The 16,470-nt window shown below is 39.1% G+C and overlaps 1 protein-coding gene across 6 annotated transcripts; it reads left to right on the top strand.

Moving 5' to 3' along the window:
* The first annotated feature begins 2,782 nt into the window (after positions 1 to 2,782).
* On the top strand, positions 2,783 to 16,366 carry rnf44 (ring finger protein 44). 6 transcript variants are annotated; one of them, XM_076891602.1, is made up of 12 exons: positions 4,041 to 4,279; positions 4,548 to 4,654; positions 6,965 to 7,157; positions 7,344 to 7,566; positions 7,762 to 7,929; positions 8,348 to 8,521; positions 8,642 to 8,803; positions 10,748 to 10,863; positions 11,584 to 11,671; positions 11,921 to 12,042; positions 12,127 to 12,226; positions 12,321 to 16,366. In XM_076891602.1, the coding sequence occupies exons 3-12, from the start codon at positions 7,051 to 7,053 to the stop codon at positions 12,381 to 12,383; spliced, it is 1,323 nt and encodes a 440-aa protein (XP_076747717.1). In that variant the 5' UTR covers positions 4,041 to 4,279; positions 4,548 to 4,654; positions 6,965 to 7,050; the 3' UTR covers positions 12,384 to 16,366. The 6 variants fall into 6 exon arrangements, with proteins under 6 accessions (XP_004541142.1, XP_076747717.1, XP_004541143.1 ...); XM_004541085.3 differs by lacking the exons at positions 4,041 to 4,279; positions 4,548 to 4,654 and adding an exon at positions 2,783 to 3,056; XM_004541086.6 differs by lacking the exon at positions 4,548 to 4,654.
* The last annotated feature ends 104 nt before the right edge of the window (positions 16,367 to 16,470 follow it).

Raw genomic sequence — 16,470 nt, 5'->3', positions numbered from 1 at the left:
ACAAAATGGACAAGAGAATGACTGAATTCCAAAACAAACAAAAAAATCGATTTGCAGTGACAGGTTTCTAGGAAATTATATGAGTATTGATAAAAATTGGACAAATCAGCCCTTTCTTCTCACCTAATTTGATACCTTCCTTGTTGGATGAATGGTGTCCTATTTTTCCCCCCACATTTTTCTGACTTCTCGTTTCCTCGTTTTCTCAAGAAACAAGATCAATGTACCACAGTTTGTTTTATTTGATTTTATTGTGTATGTTTTTAATAACTTTACTTTTTAAAAATGGAATAAGACAAATTGTGATTTCAGGGTATTGGACAAAAAACACTTGGGTACAAACAAAAAAACAAGATAGGTACAGATGTGAGTGTGTGTGTGTGTTTTTAAGGATTTTTATTGTAATTGCAACATATTTTCACATCTGGTGCAACCAAATTTTACATTCAGGTCCTGGGAATATATCGTCTGGGGGGACTCTGAGAATACTGTGAGAATTGCTGGAATTAATGCAATAGGGAGGGAAAGAAAAAATGTGAATGAAAAATTCAAATTCAAAAAGACACTGGGAAAAGACATATGAGTTATCTGGAAGTCCGGCCCAGGTTGGCAGGTTGTTGTGATAAAGAAATAGCCAGAGCACTGGACGTCAAGGTCAGCCAGCAGTGTTGTTCTGTGGTTAATAGGTGGGATTTCTCCCCTGTTTTGTCTTTTTAAACCATTGATTAAGAGCTCTGAGTCACAAAAACATGATCAGAGGCAGCCAAACCAAACGGGAACAACAGGCTACACAAGCCTCATGCTCAGTGTAAAATAGTCCCTCTAGTGGCTCATAGTTACAAAGTGAAAGGGTTCCTCTTTCCACAGATGGAGTCATAAATTGAGTAAATATTAATACAACTTTTGATCCCTGTGCAATACTTGGCAGTTCTGAATCATGTATGTATGTCTGCTTTCATAACAACCCTGCACATGCTTTAAAACATAGTACTATATATATATATATAAATATATATATCTGATTTCATGCTATTTAGTTCCTACATCAAGCCACCCTTCATTTATTTATATTTTCCTTCCCAGAAGCCAGACGTTTTTGATAGTTTTTTAAAATGGTCTTGAGCAATAAGTTCCCAAAGGTTTATTAAGGTCTTTCAAACATTTCCATGGGCATTGGCTGATTTTCACTTAGTCCAGTACTTCTTTTTGACAATTTTCAATAATTTTGTTTTTGTTTGTTTGTTTGTTAAGCCAATTTATAGTATAAAATAGTCAAAGAACTCAAAGAATGAACTAGTGTTGTGCCTACATGTGTAGACATATTTCTTCCCTAGTTCAGTAACAGCACTAGGGAAGAAATAGGTGTCTGTTATGCATTGCAGACAATGTGTACAGAGGAGGTCAGGAGATAGGTGTTTTCACCTTGTTGGTACAAGCATTTGGAAGATTCCCAAAGACCTATTAGCTTCGGGTCATCTCCTAACTTCAGCAGGACATGAAAGTCATTTCTTTAAAACATTGGGGGAAAATCCAGCAGAGAACTGATACTGTCAGTAGAAGGGTGGCTGTCAAGAAGCCATTGTTAAGGGAGGGAAGCAAGGGGAAAAAAAGCTCATGTATGCCTTCTTACACAAGAACTGGACAGACATAGGTGCTAACAGGTCTTATGGACTGATGAATCCTAATTTGTATTTTATTTATTCAAATCATCATTAATATGTACAAAGGAGATCAGGAGAGTGTCTACAGCCACTTTTAAAACACAGATCATGGTTCAATATTGTCAGATTGAGAGCAGCCTTATTTGTCAGCATGGCAATGATCCCAAACACACTCTCACTGCACTAAAATGGTAAATGGCCTGCATTTGTATAGCGCTTTTCTAGTCCCTAAGGACCCCAAAGCGCTTCACACTACATTCAGTCATTCACCCATTCACACACTGGCGATGGCAAGCTACATTGTAGCCACAGCTGCCCTGGGGCGCACTGACAGAGGCGAGGCTGCCGGACACTGGCGCCACCGGGCCCTCTGACCACCACCAGTAGGCAAACACGGGGTTAGTATCTTGCCCAAGGATATTTGGCATGCAGCCAGGAGGCAGCCTGGGATCGAACCACCGACCTTCTGATTAGTGGCTAAAAGCATAGCTGGATAGAAAAACACACAGTGAACCACTACTATTCGACTACTAAAGGATATTACTATTAAGACAGTTCAGGCTGCATTGAAGCGTAAAGATGGTCAAACTAAATACTGACTCTCAAAAGTGTTAGAATTGTACAAACTCTGTTTTTGCCTTATAACCTGTATTTTCATGTGTTTGCACCTTTCGATAAATCGCTTCACCTATTTTCATTTTGCTAGGAAAATATAAGATGGGTGAGTCAAGACTTTTGCAAAATGCTGTACATAATGAACAACTTTTTGTACATTATATACAAAAAGTTATTCCATACTACTTCTCTAGGCAATTTTGCTTGCCCCAGGCTAAGATGTCTTAGGTTATGTAAAAACTGAAGGATAGAGTTAATTAGTTATCTTAAGTAACTAATTAACCTTTTTCAGTAAGATGATGAAGATGTCTTTCCCCCCTTTTCGCACAAATCCCAGAAGGCAAATAAAACACTTTATGTAGGGAAACTATGAACTTCCTAGTCAGACTGGCACACTTTTTTCTGTCCATTACGGTAAAAATGGCAGCGCGCCGTGTGCTCTCTGCTCTTGAAATACGCAAAAATGGGGGTGTAACAGGGAACTGCAGAAAGTCAAAACAGACACGGGGCTGGACTGCCACTTCCAAAACGAAAAGGTGGCTCCAACGGAATCAGTCTCGACCGCTGAGAAGCCACAAATGCGCACAATATATACACAGAACTTGCCGATAATGTGAGAGTGTAATGTTTAGCACCTTTTTTTTTAATAGCAGTGGTGAAATCCACGGAATGTTCCACACGGGAACAGCTGACCACAGGATGCCGCACTTAGCCTAACGAGATGTGAACATTACAAGGGAAATATCAGTCATAACTAGATGGTTGCATATTAACAATCAGGTAACGACACATCTCCTCTTCTTATTGCTTTCAAATTTGAAGATTTGCGCTGCTTTTTTTTTAACGGGAGATGGTTAGACGGCTTATTGGGGCTGTCATCCTGCTCAACCTCCAGCCCCTCCTTGTTTTGCTGCTACCGAGTGCGATGTTGTAATGTTTACATTTAGTCTATGCTGCATACGGCCACTGCACTCTCCAGTCAGCTTTGCATAGGTGCACCCTTCGAATGCATGCAAAATGTCAGAAATGCTCCGGTACTGTGCCTTGAAGCACCCAAAACGCCCTGTATTATTTACTATTCTTACAGGACAAATTGGGCCTAATAGGTAGCCTGTGAGCCCATTTAAGCTTGGTAATCTTAAAGTGCAGCATCACGTAAAATGTTTTGCAGCTGTATTCAGTCGCCAACAGAAACATAAAATCCCTTATTATGTCTGACTTGATCATGCAAGTGCAATATTACATAACCGGCTGGGTAGTCTACAGTAGGACATGGTGGCCTCCAATGAGAATCAAAACAGACTGTGTGCAACAGTGCTGTTGTTGAGTTCAAAAAGTGTGCTCTACAAACAAAAACAAAACAAACAAAAAAATTAGTAGACTAAGTTTGATTGTAATTTGATTCTAAATATTCAATCATTTTTAAGTGAGGAAAAGTGAGAAAAGTGGAAAACTGACGTATGTAAATTAGTGGTTCTTACTACTTGAGTAAGATAAATAAATAAATAAAAATAAGAATAAAAGTCAGCAATACGCATTAACAAATAATAGCAGGTCGATGCATGTACCGAATATTGCTGAATTATTGCGAATGCATTATTGAATGAGCAACTTGTGGAGGTCGAGATGGGGTTTCTGTATTTACTGGTGGGTAGCTTAACAAATAGAAATGAATACATCATAGTTTTTAGTCAATCTATATGTAAAAAATCTTTGAAAGTATAGTGTAAAACCTCAAAATTGCACTTAATTGTAACACTTAATTGAATGTTTCCGGTCATCTGCACTACTTTCCCTGCGACCCCTCCGGCGGCGTTTTGTTTATAAGCTACAAGTAAGAAGCGCGGCTGCTTGTTTTGATACATTGTAGCTAAGACTGTCAGGATGTCTGCCGTCTGTGTTTGTTGAATGCTGATTGGCCGCTCGGCGAAGGAGGCGTGGTTTCGCCATAACAATGCATTTCAAGGAACATACACGCGCCAAGGAATGTTTTCTGTCTTATGGTAGCTAACGTTGTCTTTGTTACACAATTAACGGTATTTCCTGCTCAGGTAAACGCTCCGGTTAACCGACGGGCCATTTTAGCGGCTTCTGGGGAGAGACGGACTCCTTATGCAGTTGTTAAAAGCGTGTGCTAGCTGGCTAACTTTAGCAAGCTAATAGCAGCTTCGTCGGGCTCAGTGTCAAAAAAGCTGTCGAACAGAGAAGATTGAAAGTCCGTTAACGTTGGGTTTTGTTTTTTGTTTTTTGCCGATGGTGGTGGTCGTTTAGAGGCAGTTACGTGCAAGGATAACTTGATGGGACACGACATTTCGAAGGCTGAAACACCTGACATCTCCCTTTCTCGTCGAACAAGCAGACTAGCTAAAAAAAAAAAAGTAAGATATGGGCAGTGTGTTGTGACCAAACTCATTGCTGAATAATACTTGTGTCTGTCTGTGGTGTAGAATTGTTATGTGGATTTAGATGTGCAGTTGTAATAATATCTATCCAAATCTTGTAATAGCATGCTAGCTAACAAACGTTATTTGCAGCAGCTGCATCATTGGACAAAGCGTTAGCCTAGCTCGTCTAAAGTTAGCTGTTCTCCTTCAGCAGGGGACATCTGATTTGCCCTGGTTATAAGGAACTGGCGGATGCCCCGATATCATTGTTTCTCATCTTGCAGCAATGCGTGTAAGGCTTTTACCTAATGTCGTTGTGAAATTATGTTGTGGTGCAGTGGCCTCACAAGCTGCACAGTAGCGAGCTTACCCGCTTACCTACCACATCTTTTGTTGTTGCTTTGTCTTATGAGCACATGGCTTTCCATGTTTTTGTTCATGCACGCTGCAGCGACCCCTGTTTATCAGCACCCACAATGTAATCGCATCAGTTACACCACCGCTTGCACATTCCTTAGCTGTTGATATTGCATTATTGTAGTTTAACTCAAGTCATGTCCACGTATAATACAGACAATGCAGTAAAGTCGGAATAAAGTAGTGTATATTATCGACCTGGCTTTTTAAACAATTCATTATTAGTGGCAATACCGCTGGATGTAATTATCCAGTTCCTGTTAGTCCAGTTAGGCACCTGTAAATAGCAACATGATGTGTTTGTTACATTTTCATATCTCGGAGTAGGCAACAGTAAGTGAAACAGACAGGAGGCCCCTCAGAGAAGAGGTGTAGTTTAGAATTTACTATTTTATACAGATTTTATTTATTTATTTTTTAGCTCAAGTGATATTTATTCGATAATGTATAAATGAGTTATAGAAATTGTCAGTTTTAGTTTACAGCCCGGTAGCAAATTAAAGGGGAAGGGGGAAAAGGAAAGGAACCTTGAGCCTTACTTTAAATGAAAGGGATCTGAGCATTCTGATATGATTTTTTTTTTTCCCCTTTGGCTCTGCTTGTTCACTTGGAAGGTAGGGCTGCTGAAAATCAATATAAAGTTGTTCAGAATAATATCTTTTATCCTGGGATGAAACCTTGTTGGTCAGATGGCAGTGCCTGCGAAAGCATAGGACAGTTCTAGGTATTTTTTTAAAAAGTGGCTAACAATCCAAATTTAAAGTCATACATTGATGTCATTAAGTTGGAAATTAATGAGGAAAAATAATTTGGTGTGTGTGTGAGGACAACATACTGATTTATTTAGCATCAAGAATGACTGTCAGTGAAATTGATGATTACTTTTGCACCTCCTCACACAACACTGTGTTTGTGTGTGTTACATTTGCTATTAACTGGTGGAATCTGTTGTGTAGGTTTATCTGGCCTTGCAAATTAAAGATGAATTTTCTTGACAAAAAGAGGGTAAAATACTTTTTTGTGGGTTGTGGGCTTTCTTATCTACCAAAGGCCCATTTTGAGTCTGGAAAAGCACTGTTCTATTGTGCTGCCAACCTGACAATGGCCACATCCAATAGGCACAAGGATCACTGAATGGTTTGAGTATGAAAATGATATGACTCATAAGCTTTGGCCTTTGCAAACACTAGATCTCGACACAGTGAATGCGTGTTACACAGCTCTCTCACTAAAATCATCAAAACACCAGATGAGGGAAAATCTTTTGGAGGAATGGTTTTCCATTAATCTATTTGTTTCAGGGACTTGTAGAATGGTCACCAAAGGTGCACGTGGTGGCCCAACACCCTGCTATGTTGGCTTTCCCTTTAAATTTAGCACTTAAATAAAGGGAGCTGCGGTGAATATACTTTAGCTCCTTTTTCATAAATTCTGAGTCCTGAATGAGGTCATTAAAACAAAGCAGTGAGATATGGGCCTAGGAGCAATTAAATCCTCTTGTGCCTTAGTAAAACATGAAGTTACAGACACTTTCTTAAGTCACATATCTTGTTATGTTGCTTGTATTATGAAATTTACAGGTTAGTTCATAAAAATGCTCTTGTTTCATATTTAATCTAACCAAAACAGTGTGCAGATAGTGTCAGTGATCCTGTTATCAGCCTTCTTTTTTGATCCAATTTGGGTTAAGATCCTGGAAATCTTTGTGAATCTTACATAGAGGGTCCTTTTAAAAAGGTTAATATTCGTTTTATTTTCTACCCATAAACTTCACTTATCATTGGTGCATGCTCAGTTAATAGACACAGCAATAAGCACTGCAGCATAATCATGATTATTAACGTGACAGTTGGCATTTTTGTTGTTGGTGTTTTTTTTTCTTTGCAGGGTTAAGACAATCAGAGGCAACATACAAGTGCCTCCACTGTACGATTTCCTTTCCCAGAGCGTGACTCGTCTGCACGACGTCACCAATGCGACCATGGGAAATAGCAGTAAATAGGCTGCCACCAACAGCCCCCTTAAACCCGAGGAGGTTCCTTGGAGAGCCCTGCAACGCCCCAGTGCACCTCAGGAGAAGGTAAACTCTCAGCCCTGTCTTTCCTTCCAGGATTGTTGTTTTGAGTTATTTTTGAAGTATAGTTTTGCATCAAGCATGTCAAATGGTTTCTAGAACAATTTCAGACCATATACCTTCATACAATGTACTCAGTGTTTGTAGCAATCACTTGTTGTTGTTTTGTTTTTTCCCTATATGGACATATAGCCCACCAATAAGACGCCAGTGGGGGAGACGAGACAGACCTGTACTGCACACTTCGCCGGTCCAGGATGAGAACTTCCATCATCTGCTTTTCTCCCAACACCACCAACAGGTTCCTTTAGATGAGTCCAGACAGTACAGCCACACCAGCACAGCACCACGCATGCTTCACCCTGCTGCTCACCTGCCCCAGCAGAGCCCCATCATGGTGGATCTACATGACCAGGTAACAGTGAGAGTAACTTGTTTCTACCATTTGTTAAATGTGTTAAGCTGTGCTATCTAACTGGATGTATTCACAGTAATATATTATTTTAAGTCTCTTGTGGGTTAATATGTAATAAATGTTTTTTAACAGACAGACATCTGTTTTTTTTTTTGTTTTGCCTCATCTTGCCCCCTTACTTTGTTCCCTTAAAAGATGCACCAGGGATCGGTTCCTATATCATACACTGTTACGACGGTGACGACCCACGGATTTCCCATGCACACCGGGCAGCCCCTTCCAGGGTGCAACACTCAGCAGCTCCCAGCATGCTCGGTAATGTTCAGCGGACAGCTCTCTCTGCTCTGCTGCCTTCCTCCTCCTGTGAGTTTGAAAAGGAAGAGCCCAAATGTCAGTGGCATCCATGTAGCACGCCATAACAGCCATGCAATCTGTCACTGTTCATGATTAGCAAACAAGCTTCTTGGATTTGTAAATTAGTGTTCATGTTAGCATAAAAATGAGTCAGGCAGTGTGAAATAAGATTTTTGGCATATTTAATTTTTTTTTTGTTGTTGTTGTTTTTTAACTGTTATTAAGCAGACTGGTGTTGTGTTAGTAATGTCAGTGGTGTGGCTTTATGCAGCACATTGCTTCTATTCACTACACGCTTTCATTATAGCTGCATTATTGTGAATATAAGGAGCAAATTTGCTTTGGTTAAGTGGAGGCTTATTCAAAATACTGGGTTTGATTCTAAATTGACTTAAATGTTTGTTCTTGTGGTGTTTTCTCTCCTCAGCTCATACAGGCATGTACCATGCAGCATATACCGGTGTCTTATCAAGCCTTCCCACCCCTGATCTCCAGCGAACATTTTGTATTGCACCCAACCCCATCTGTACCACCCCACCAGCCACCGCACCTTACTCCTTTGAGCCAGTTTGTCCCTTTACAGCCTCAGCACCCACGCATGGTGAGTACTGCACTGTATATTTTTGTTCTATAATAAAAATCTAGAAAAAGAGAGAATATTGTCGCTTGTTGGTCAGTCTGCATGCTTAACCCGATGCTGACCTTTTCTGTCTCCTGGCAGCCTCTACAGAGGGTAGACAATGAAGTTGACCTAAGAGGGGACCAGCACCCATTAGGCACCTTCTCCTACCCTCCCTCTCATCACCCACCAGCGCTGCCTCCTTCTTTGCCCCTTCAGTATCTTCCTCAAGAGCCTCTGCATCAGGAGCTTCCCTTTGGAGTGGTAAGACAGCCTGTGACTCGCACAGTTAAACAGATTAACAACTGGAGCTCTATTTTTTTAGGGAACTAACATTAATGTTAGCTTTACTGCTGCAAAAAGTTGGATGAGTCCTTCCAATGTTACAGTTACATTGTCTTGATTGAACGTTATGTACTTTTTGCCTTTACCAGCTATATTTATATTTATAAGTCAAGATAAAGTCAGTAGTTGGTAAATGCGTGTATTCCAATTGAGTTAGAACTAACTTGTCTGTTTAGAAAAACTTTTTTCCCACTTTGAAAATATGAATCCACTGAATGATCTCCTAGTTTTTGACATGCCCTGGTGGTTTTGGGTTGAGCAGAGAGCATGGAAAGCGTCTCAAATTCACACGCCAGTGTGCTCTAATCTGAGTAGGTGCATACACACTGATGCATTTAAGTATGCCAGAAGCTTTACAGAAGATTAAGATTTTTGAGGTGTGAAATTGAAGTTAGAAATCTAAAGTAGTAATACTTATATTGGTTACAATGTGTTCATGTATATATGAAAAAACAGACACATTGTGTTCATATCTACAAAGTAAGAGTCTGAACTGAAACAATCCTTTTTGAGTTTTTGAAATACTGAACACATTTTTGCACAAATTTGTAAATTGTATTTTCTGTAGGTCTTTCAAAGCTGCTCCTTTTTCACTCGTTTTCAGTCCATTCCTTGTACCTGACTATTTTCAGATGAGTTTTTTTTTTTTTGACCTATGAAACATTAAAGCATAAGGAAAATACCTAACTCAATACACATAATAGAAAACTTGGCAAAGAACCAATTTTAAATTTTATCTTTAGCTATTTTGTTACTAGCAGCTTGTCGCAGAATGAAAACACAGTTTGACAGGCATAAAATAGCACTTGTGCCAACAAGATGCAAAGAGCTATTAGTTGAACATTTGGCATTTCTTGACATGTTGTCCAGTGTGTCCTTAAAAATTAAGGGTAATTGGAGGACAAAAAAAGTGTCATGCCTAAAAAACTATCTGCAGCAGATGAACAGGATAAGTTGTGTCCTTAAGAAATAGGGAAAAGCAAAGAACAGACACTTGAGAGACGCATCTGGCCCTTCAGTTGATCCATCTACATAAGCGTCATCAGAAATGGTGTCAGTGGAAGGATGGCTGTCAAGAAGCCATTCTTAAGGAAGCGAAATGGGGAGAAAAAACAGAGGTATGCCAAATTACACAAGAACTGGACTGAAAATCAGTGGCAACAGGTCTTATGGAGTGAACCCAAATTTGAAAGATTTGGTATAATACGTACACGGAGGTCAGAAGAGTAGCAGTACAGTGTCTACATCAATCTGTAGAACACAGTGGAAGCCCTGTTGTCATTTGGAGCAGCATTTGAGCCTGTGATGTTGGTAATCTTGTTAACTGATGGAATTATGAACAGAGAAAAGTACTGTCAGATATTAACTCACCATATGCACTGTAACTACAAACAAATATTGACTTTCAAGCCTGTTAGAATTGTACAAACTTTTTTTTTCAGCATATGTTTGCGCATTTTAATAAATCACTGCATCTATTTCCCATTTTCCTAGTGAAATATAAAGAAATGGGGTGTAGCTCAAGCATTTTGCACTGTATAGTAATTCATGTGATTCACGTTTGTGACTGGTATGAGAACAATTTCTCTGAATAATCAGCAGTTTTAGGCACATTACTTGCAAATTGTAATAATTGGCTCCCTATTTATTTAACATAGAAAATGTAATATTATTACTGTGCTTAAAAGTAGCTGGTCACATTCTGTTCCAGCTGTTTCAAATGTTGCTTTACATCAACTTCAAAGCATGAAAATTAATTTCTGTAAAATATTAATACTGAATTTACTGTCATTTGAAGGTAAAATGGAAGAAAAGGTACAACTTTAAACACTGAATTGTTTGACACTGTGTGTCTTTCTGCAGCCATATCCACACATGCTGCCCCGGCGAATGAGTGGACAGAGATACCGGTTGCAGCAGCCTCTCCCCCCACCTCCCCCTCCCCCATCTTACTACCCAGGCTTCCTCCCTTACTTCCTGTGAGTATCTGCAGGAAAAGCACACCTCTTGATGAAATATAGCAGTTTTAATCATATACTTTTTTTCAATAAAAACTGCCTGATTACACTGATTTTAGTGCATGGGCTTGATGATTGACTGCAGCTACATCAGGGTTAAAGGGGACATGAAATGCTACACATATAAAGGAGCCCTGCTCTCAAAAACTAACATAGATGCAACTCTGTGAAGCTGGATTTCAGAAACAAGTACTTAAAGTTATAAAAACATGTTTAGCGCCATCTTCTGTCAGTTTGGAGTGTGAAGTCATGTGGTTGGTTGTGGATTAATAGACTTACATTCGTTTATATTAGCGAACTAGTGACAGATTTGATAACTCAGAGGAAACTAGCGACACTATTAGTAAAAGTCAGCTGGCTCTGGCTGCAACAATGTGTTTTAGGATATACTGTCCATGTTCACCCACTTACTCTTTAGCTGTAAGTGGCTCTACATTGTTTGGCTAGCTGCACTCAAACAGGAATATGTTTAGTGTTTCATATCCTTTTTAAATTTATGCAGATATTGATGATGATAATGACTTTTGAATCTCTGCTGTCTAAAAATAAATGGAGGTTCAATGTAGCTGCCACTCAGTGCTAGTATTTGCACGGCATGTGCTGCCTTTTGACAAGGAGAAATTATGTGTTTGGGTTCAGTTCTTTCTTACACCTGTTGTCTCTGTGTGTTTGCATGCTCAGGTCAATGCTTCCTGTGCCTCCAACAGCAGTGGGCCCAGCCATCAGTTTAGACCTGGATGTGGATGATGTGGAGATGGAGAACTATGAAGTTAGTGAATTTGTTAATCGCTCATTTGTCACATGTAAACTTGTTTCCACGCTGAATTGACGGTACATAGCAAAGGGTTGCAGTAATACAAATGCATCATAGCGCTCATTGTTCTTGAATTCTGACTTCATGTACAAGTGCTGAAAAACACCTATAAAATACAATTCTCATTTCTATATGTGGATCAAAAACCTAGAAGGAACACCAAAAACATCAACATAATTTCCCTCTCTCTCTCTCTCTTCTTAGGCATTACTGAATCTGGCAGAGAGGTTGGGTGAAGCAAAACCACGAGGACTCACAAAAGCAGATATAGAGCAACTTCCGTCCTATAGATTCAACTCAGAGAATCATCTATCTGAACAAACGCTGTAAGATCATCTCTCACTTTTCAGTAGGATTCAGTAAGTGTAGATTGGCTTAATGATACTAACCAGTCCCCTCCATCCCTTCAGGTGTGTTGTGTGCTTTAGTGACTTTGAGTGTAGGCAGCTACTTCGTGTATTACCGTGTAACCACGAATTCCACGCCAAGTGTGTGGACAAGTGGTTAAAGGTAAGCGGATGTCTGCTTAAACCTTTAAAAAGCATATTTTTAGCACTTTGTTTAGAAGACTTTGTCTTTACACTGAGTGTTGTTTGGCTTTCAGACCAATCGCACTTGTCCTATTTGCCGAGCCGATGCCTCGGACGTACACCGGGAGGTGGAGTGAGAACTGTCTCTGAGTGCTGAACTGGAAAGCTGCACACACCAGAGTCTGCCCCAAAGCTGGGGACACCTGCCCCTGCGTCCTCCAGTAATTATTGCTTACCAACCCACTACTCCTGCCCCTTCCTAAATAAAAAGCAATCCAGGATTGTTTCTGGAGCCTGTTGTACCTCTGCTGTGCTTCATCACCCGAGTCACATGAAACCCACTGCCTATCGCAGCCTATAGCCAGAGATCTGGGATCGCCAGCCAGTTCTTTCTCTGCCCCCTCGTTGCAGATTCCAAAGATTTTTCCCTACAATGCATTATTTGCTGCTTTTGTTTACAGGGTTTCTTTTAAATTTGATGGATTTGGTTGGGGCGTTTGTGAAAAGTGGGGGTCCTGCTTTGGAAGAGGTGAGTCGGAAGCCTGGATAATGATGGCTGGACACCGTGTGCAATTAGCAGAAAAATAATAGGAGTACTTCAACATGGGTATCTGTGTTTGGAGGCGACACCTAACCATCATAGATGCATGTTTGTGTAGGTGTTGGGCAAAGTGACTTGTTAATAATGTATGTTCTGCAATAATGTATTGATCCTTTTAACGGTTTTATCCATTATTTGTTTTTAGGGTTGTTTTTTTGTTTGTTTGTTTTTATTTTAGTTTTTTTGCCGATGCTATTGTGAAAGTGTGACTTGCTGTGGTTCAGTGCAGATTCTGTTAAGCCTGAGGTTTATGGACTGCAACCATGGGGTATCCTCTACCCCAGATAATCCACTCTGGAACACGGATCTGTACAAAAAGCAGTCGTAGATTAATGGACTGCGTCTTTTCGAGGTCATCCGGCATAACTGCACAAGTGCTTCATCCACTCTCCACGTCAGCATTGTTCCTCTGGCAAAGTGTGTACGCGTGTGTGCATATTGTGCGTGTATGTTTGTCCTGTTCACAGAGCCAATGCATTGTGTAACCACTGGATACAGGGCAGCATGCTAGGATTTGCATGAACTGTTGATTCAGACTAGCAATATTTTAATCAAGCATTGCCACCAAAATTATCAAATTTTAAAGAAATAGAAAAGACAAAGAAGCATACTAAATGAATTGCTTGCTTGTTCAGAAAGCGCCATGAGAGAAGACTTAGCATGTGAATGAATACACCATGGCTGTGTATTTAAAGTATGGGAGTACTCTTCTGAGGGGTATGCTGATGCCATAGTGCTCTGGAGACCTGTGCAGAAAGCAATATGTGCAGTGAGTGGCGAGTTTTAAATGAACATTTTTCTTCCCCTTTTAGGAAGACTGGGCTTTTTATTTCATTGTTTGTGAGCCAAATCCTATATACATATATAGCCTACTGTTGAAGATTTCAGATCTGCCTTTTTATGACCTTGACAAGCACAAACCTGTTACTAATCCTGAAAATACTATGTCATTTCCACTTGTTTTGAAAGTATGCTGTTTTATTTCCTTTTTTTTAAGGTTTATTTATTGGTTTTACGTTCTAGAGAAAATGCATTGAAGAAAACAGTTAGAGCACTAACAATGTTTGTGTAAGTGTTATAATCTGGTAACTCGGTCAGGTCATTGTCTTAGGCCATGGTAATGGTGTTTGTAAAAGAGCCAACTGTATGTATAGCTTCAGTGTGAATGCTTTTAGATAAACGTTTGAAGACAGAAGAATGTTGACAAAACCTTGTAGAAGTCACTGATGACACTCCACCAGCTCTACAGTGATCAGAGCGGGCTTCAAATGACACGGAGCTGGAGTGTTCAGTAGTGTAGAAACACTGTTTGACTTCTAGTTCCCTGCTTGCGTTGATGCTAAAAAAAGAAAACAGGATCTATTAGGGGTGGGAGGGAAAAGAGCAACATATGAACTTTTGCTTTTAATTCTCTCTTGCCTCCTAACTGCCCCACTAAGCACTAACAGGCGGTTGTAACCTTTGCTTTTATGTGTAAAGGGATCTTGCCTTTTTTTTTTTTTCCTTTTAATTTTGTTTCTTACGTGAATGTGAGTCGTTGATGTGTGCCACCTTCAAGAGAAAAAAAGCCATTTAATGAGTTAAACCCACAGCTTTGAGAATTAACCTATGTGTACATATCTATTCGCTGGCATATATTGTAAGTTTAAAAAAAAAAATCACTCAGGGCCTCTCAGTATATAAAAATAAAGGAGAACAGTCCATTTCAGATGGAAAGGATGCCATGAAAAGGGTATATCTGAATTTAGTTTGGTCATTTTCCTCAGACCATAAATAATTTAATGTAATCAATTATAATATTCAGTTTTGTCTGAAATAGTAGATATTACATCATTTAAAGACAGGCATGCAAGAAAAAAAGATCAGTAAATATGTTAATAATATTCACTGAAAAGAGGCAATGTACACTGCAACTCATTTACAAGTGTATTATTCAAACCTGTTTGACTTTTGTTCTTGTACTCAAACCATATGTTCAGACATAGCGGTTGTGATCCCATTTCTAAACGTGCCACAGTGCACACTATCCTACCTAATTCACTCCCAGATCTATTTCAGAGGTGTTTTGCATGACTTTAAAAAAAAAACAAGAAGAAGAAGGAAAAAAAAGTAAAAACAAGTGTTATAGTGGAGGATCTCTCAAAATCTGGTCGGGACCTATTTAATGGTGCACAATATGCATGCTTGTCAACCAGATCCCAACTGATTTTTAGCTCTAGTTGGCTTCGGGTTCTGGGGGTTTGGATCTTAACGCTCAGCTGATAACTGCCATGCATTGTACTGCACACATTTGTAATAGAACTGAATGACTACAAGATTTTATTGCGCTAATTTCATTTTATAGAAAAGAAGAAGAGAAAAAAAAAGACTGGTCTTGAATCCAGAAATTCTTACATACATTGTGTTACTGTTCTTGCCCTGACGACTGAAAATTACATGCTCTGAAACTACTGTAGTTTATCAAAAGCCATAGTGAAAAGGTGCTAGATGTTCTGCTTTTAGGTATGAAAACTCACTTGCGTGAATGCAATAGTTTGTCATGGATCCCATGTATTCTTAAAGCATGTTATACCAATACCCCTAAACAATGTAAGTGAAAACCAATATAGTTTAAGGGATTTAAAAAAAAAAAGAAAAAAGGAAAAAAAGAAAGTGTTGTCATACTTATTTCAGTGTAGTACTGTACCTGCCTATCAGGCTCTTGCTCTCAGTGTATCAATATCTTAAAAATATATTGTTCACATATAGATTACCTTAATTCATGTTAATGTTAGCACTGTTCTTTTTGGAGTAAATATTTAATTGACAATATCCAGTTACCCTATTAATTAAAAAGAACCTCCCATTAAGGCCTAGGTAATGAAGTAATTTTTAACGACAATTGAGAATAGAGTCTTGTAGTCTTTCTGTTAAGAGTTATTGAATAATCTCACAGCTTGTGTGGTGGAAAACTGTGTTCCAATAAGCAGCTAAAATTTATTTAGGATTTGTGATCGATTGCTCCGTAGACGCCATTTATTGTTTACCAATGATTTTTCTTTTTTTGCTGTGGTGGGATAGTGGTTTACTGTTCTTACTCTCCTTGGCCTCTAGGGGCCCTCGCCTGAACACCAGACTACCCACCCACCAACAGAGCCAGGGGCATGTGTTCTGTGTTAGGCAGATATTTTGCTTTGGTACTTGCACATTTACAGTTACCTCATTTTTTCCATGTTTGTATTGGGGCGGGTGGGAGGGGGAGAAAACAACTAATATATATTATATATAGGAAATGGTTCTTATTAATGTTATAATTTTTCATTCCATTGGAATCATATTGTTTGTAGCATTTAACATAACTAGTTAGTGTATTATATATATACACATCTGTATACTGTTTGAAATTTTTAAGATTTGTACTTTTTTTAAATGAAAAGTTGCTAGTTATGCTTTACCAAGTAGTGCAATCATATTTTTTTTTAATTGTTGTGGCTGATTTGAGAGGGTTGTTCACTAATAAATGTATGATGTATACCAATATCACAACTGTCATCTGACTCGCTATTCAAGGTTGGGGGGATATATGGCTCATTGTACTTTAAATAACATCAGGTCATTCTAAAAAAAAAAAAAAGAAGAGAGAA

Source organism: Maylandia zebra, linkage group LG2 (genome assembly GCF_041146795.1).
Source record: "Maylandia zebra isolate NMK-2024a linkage group LG2, Mzebra_GT3a, whole genome shotgun sequence".
Taxonomy (NCBI): Eukaryota; Metazoa; Chordata; class Actinopteri; order Cichliformes; family Cichlidae; genus Maylandia; species Maylandia zebra.
Note: the sequence above shows the minus strand (reverse complement) of the source record. Positions and strands in the feature narration are given on the sequence as shown.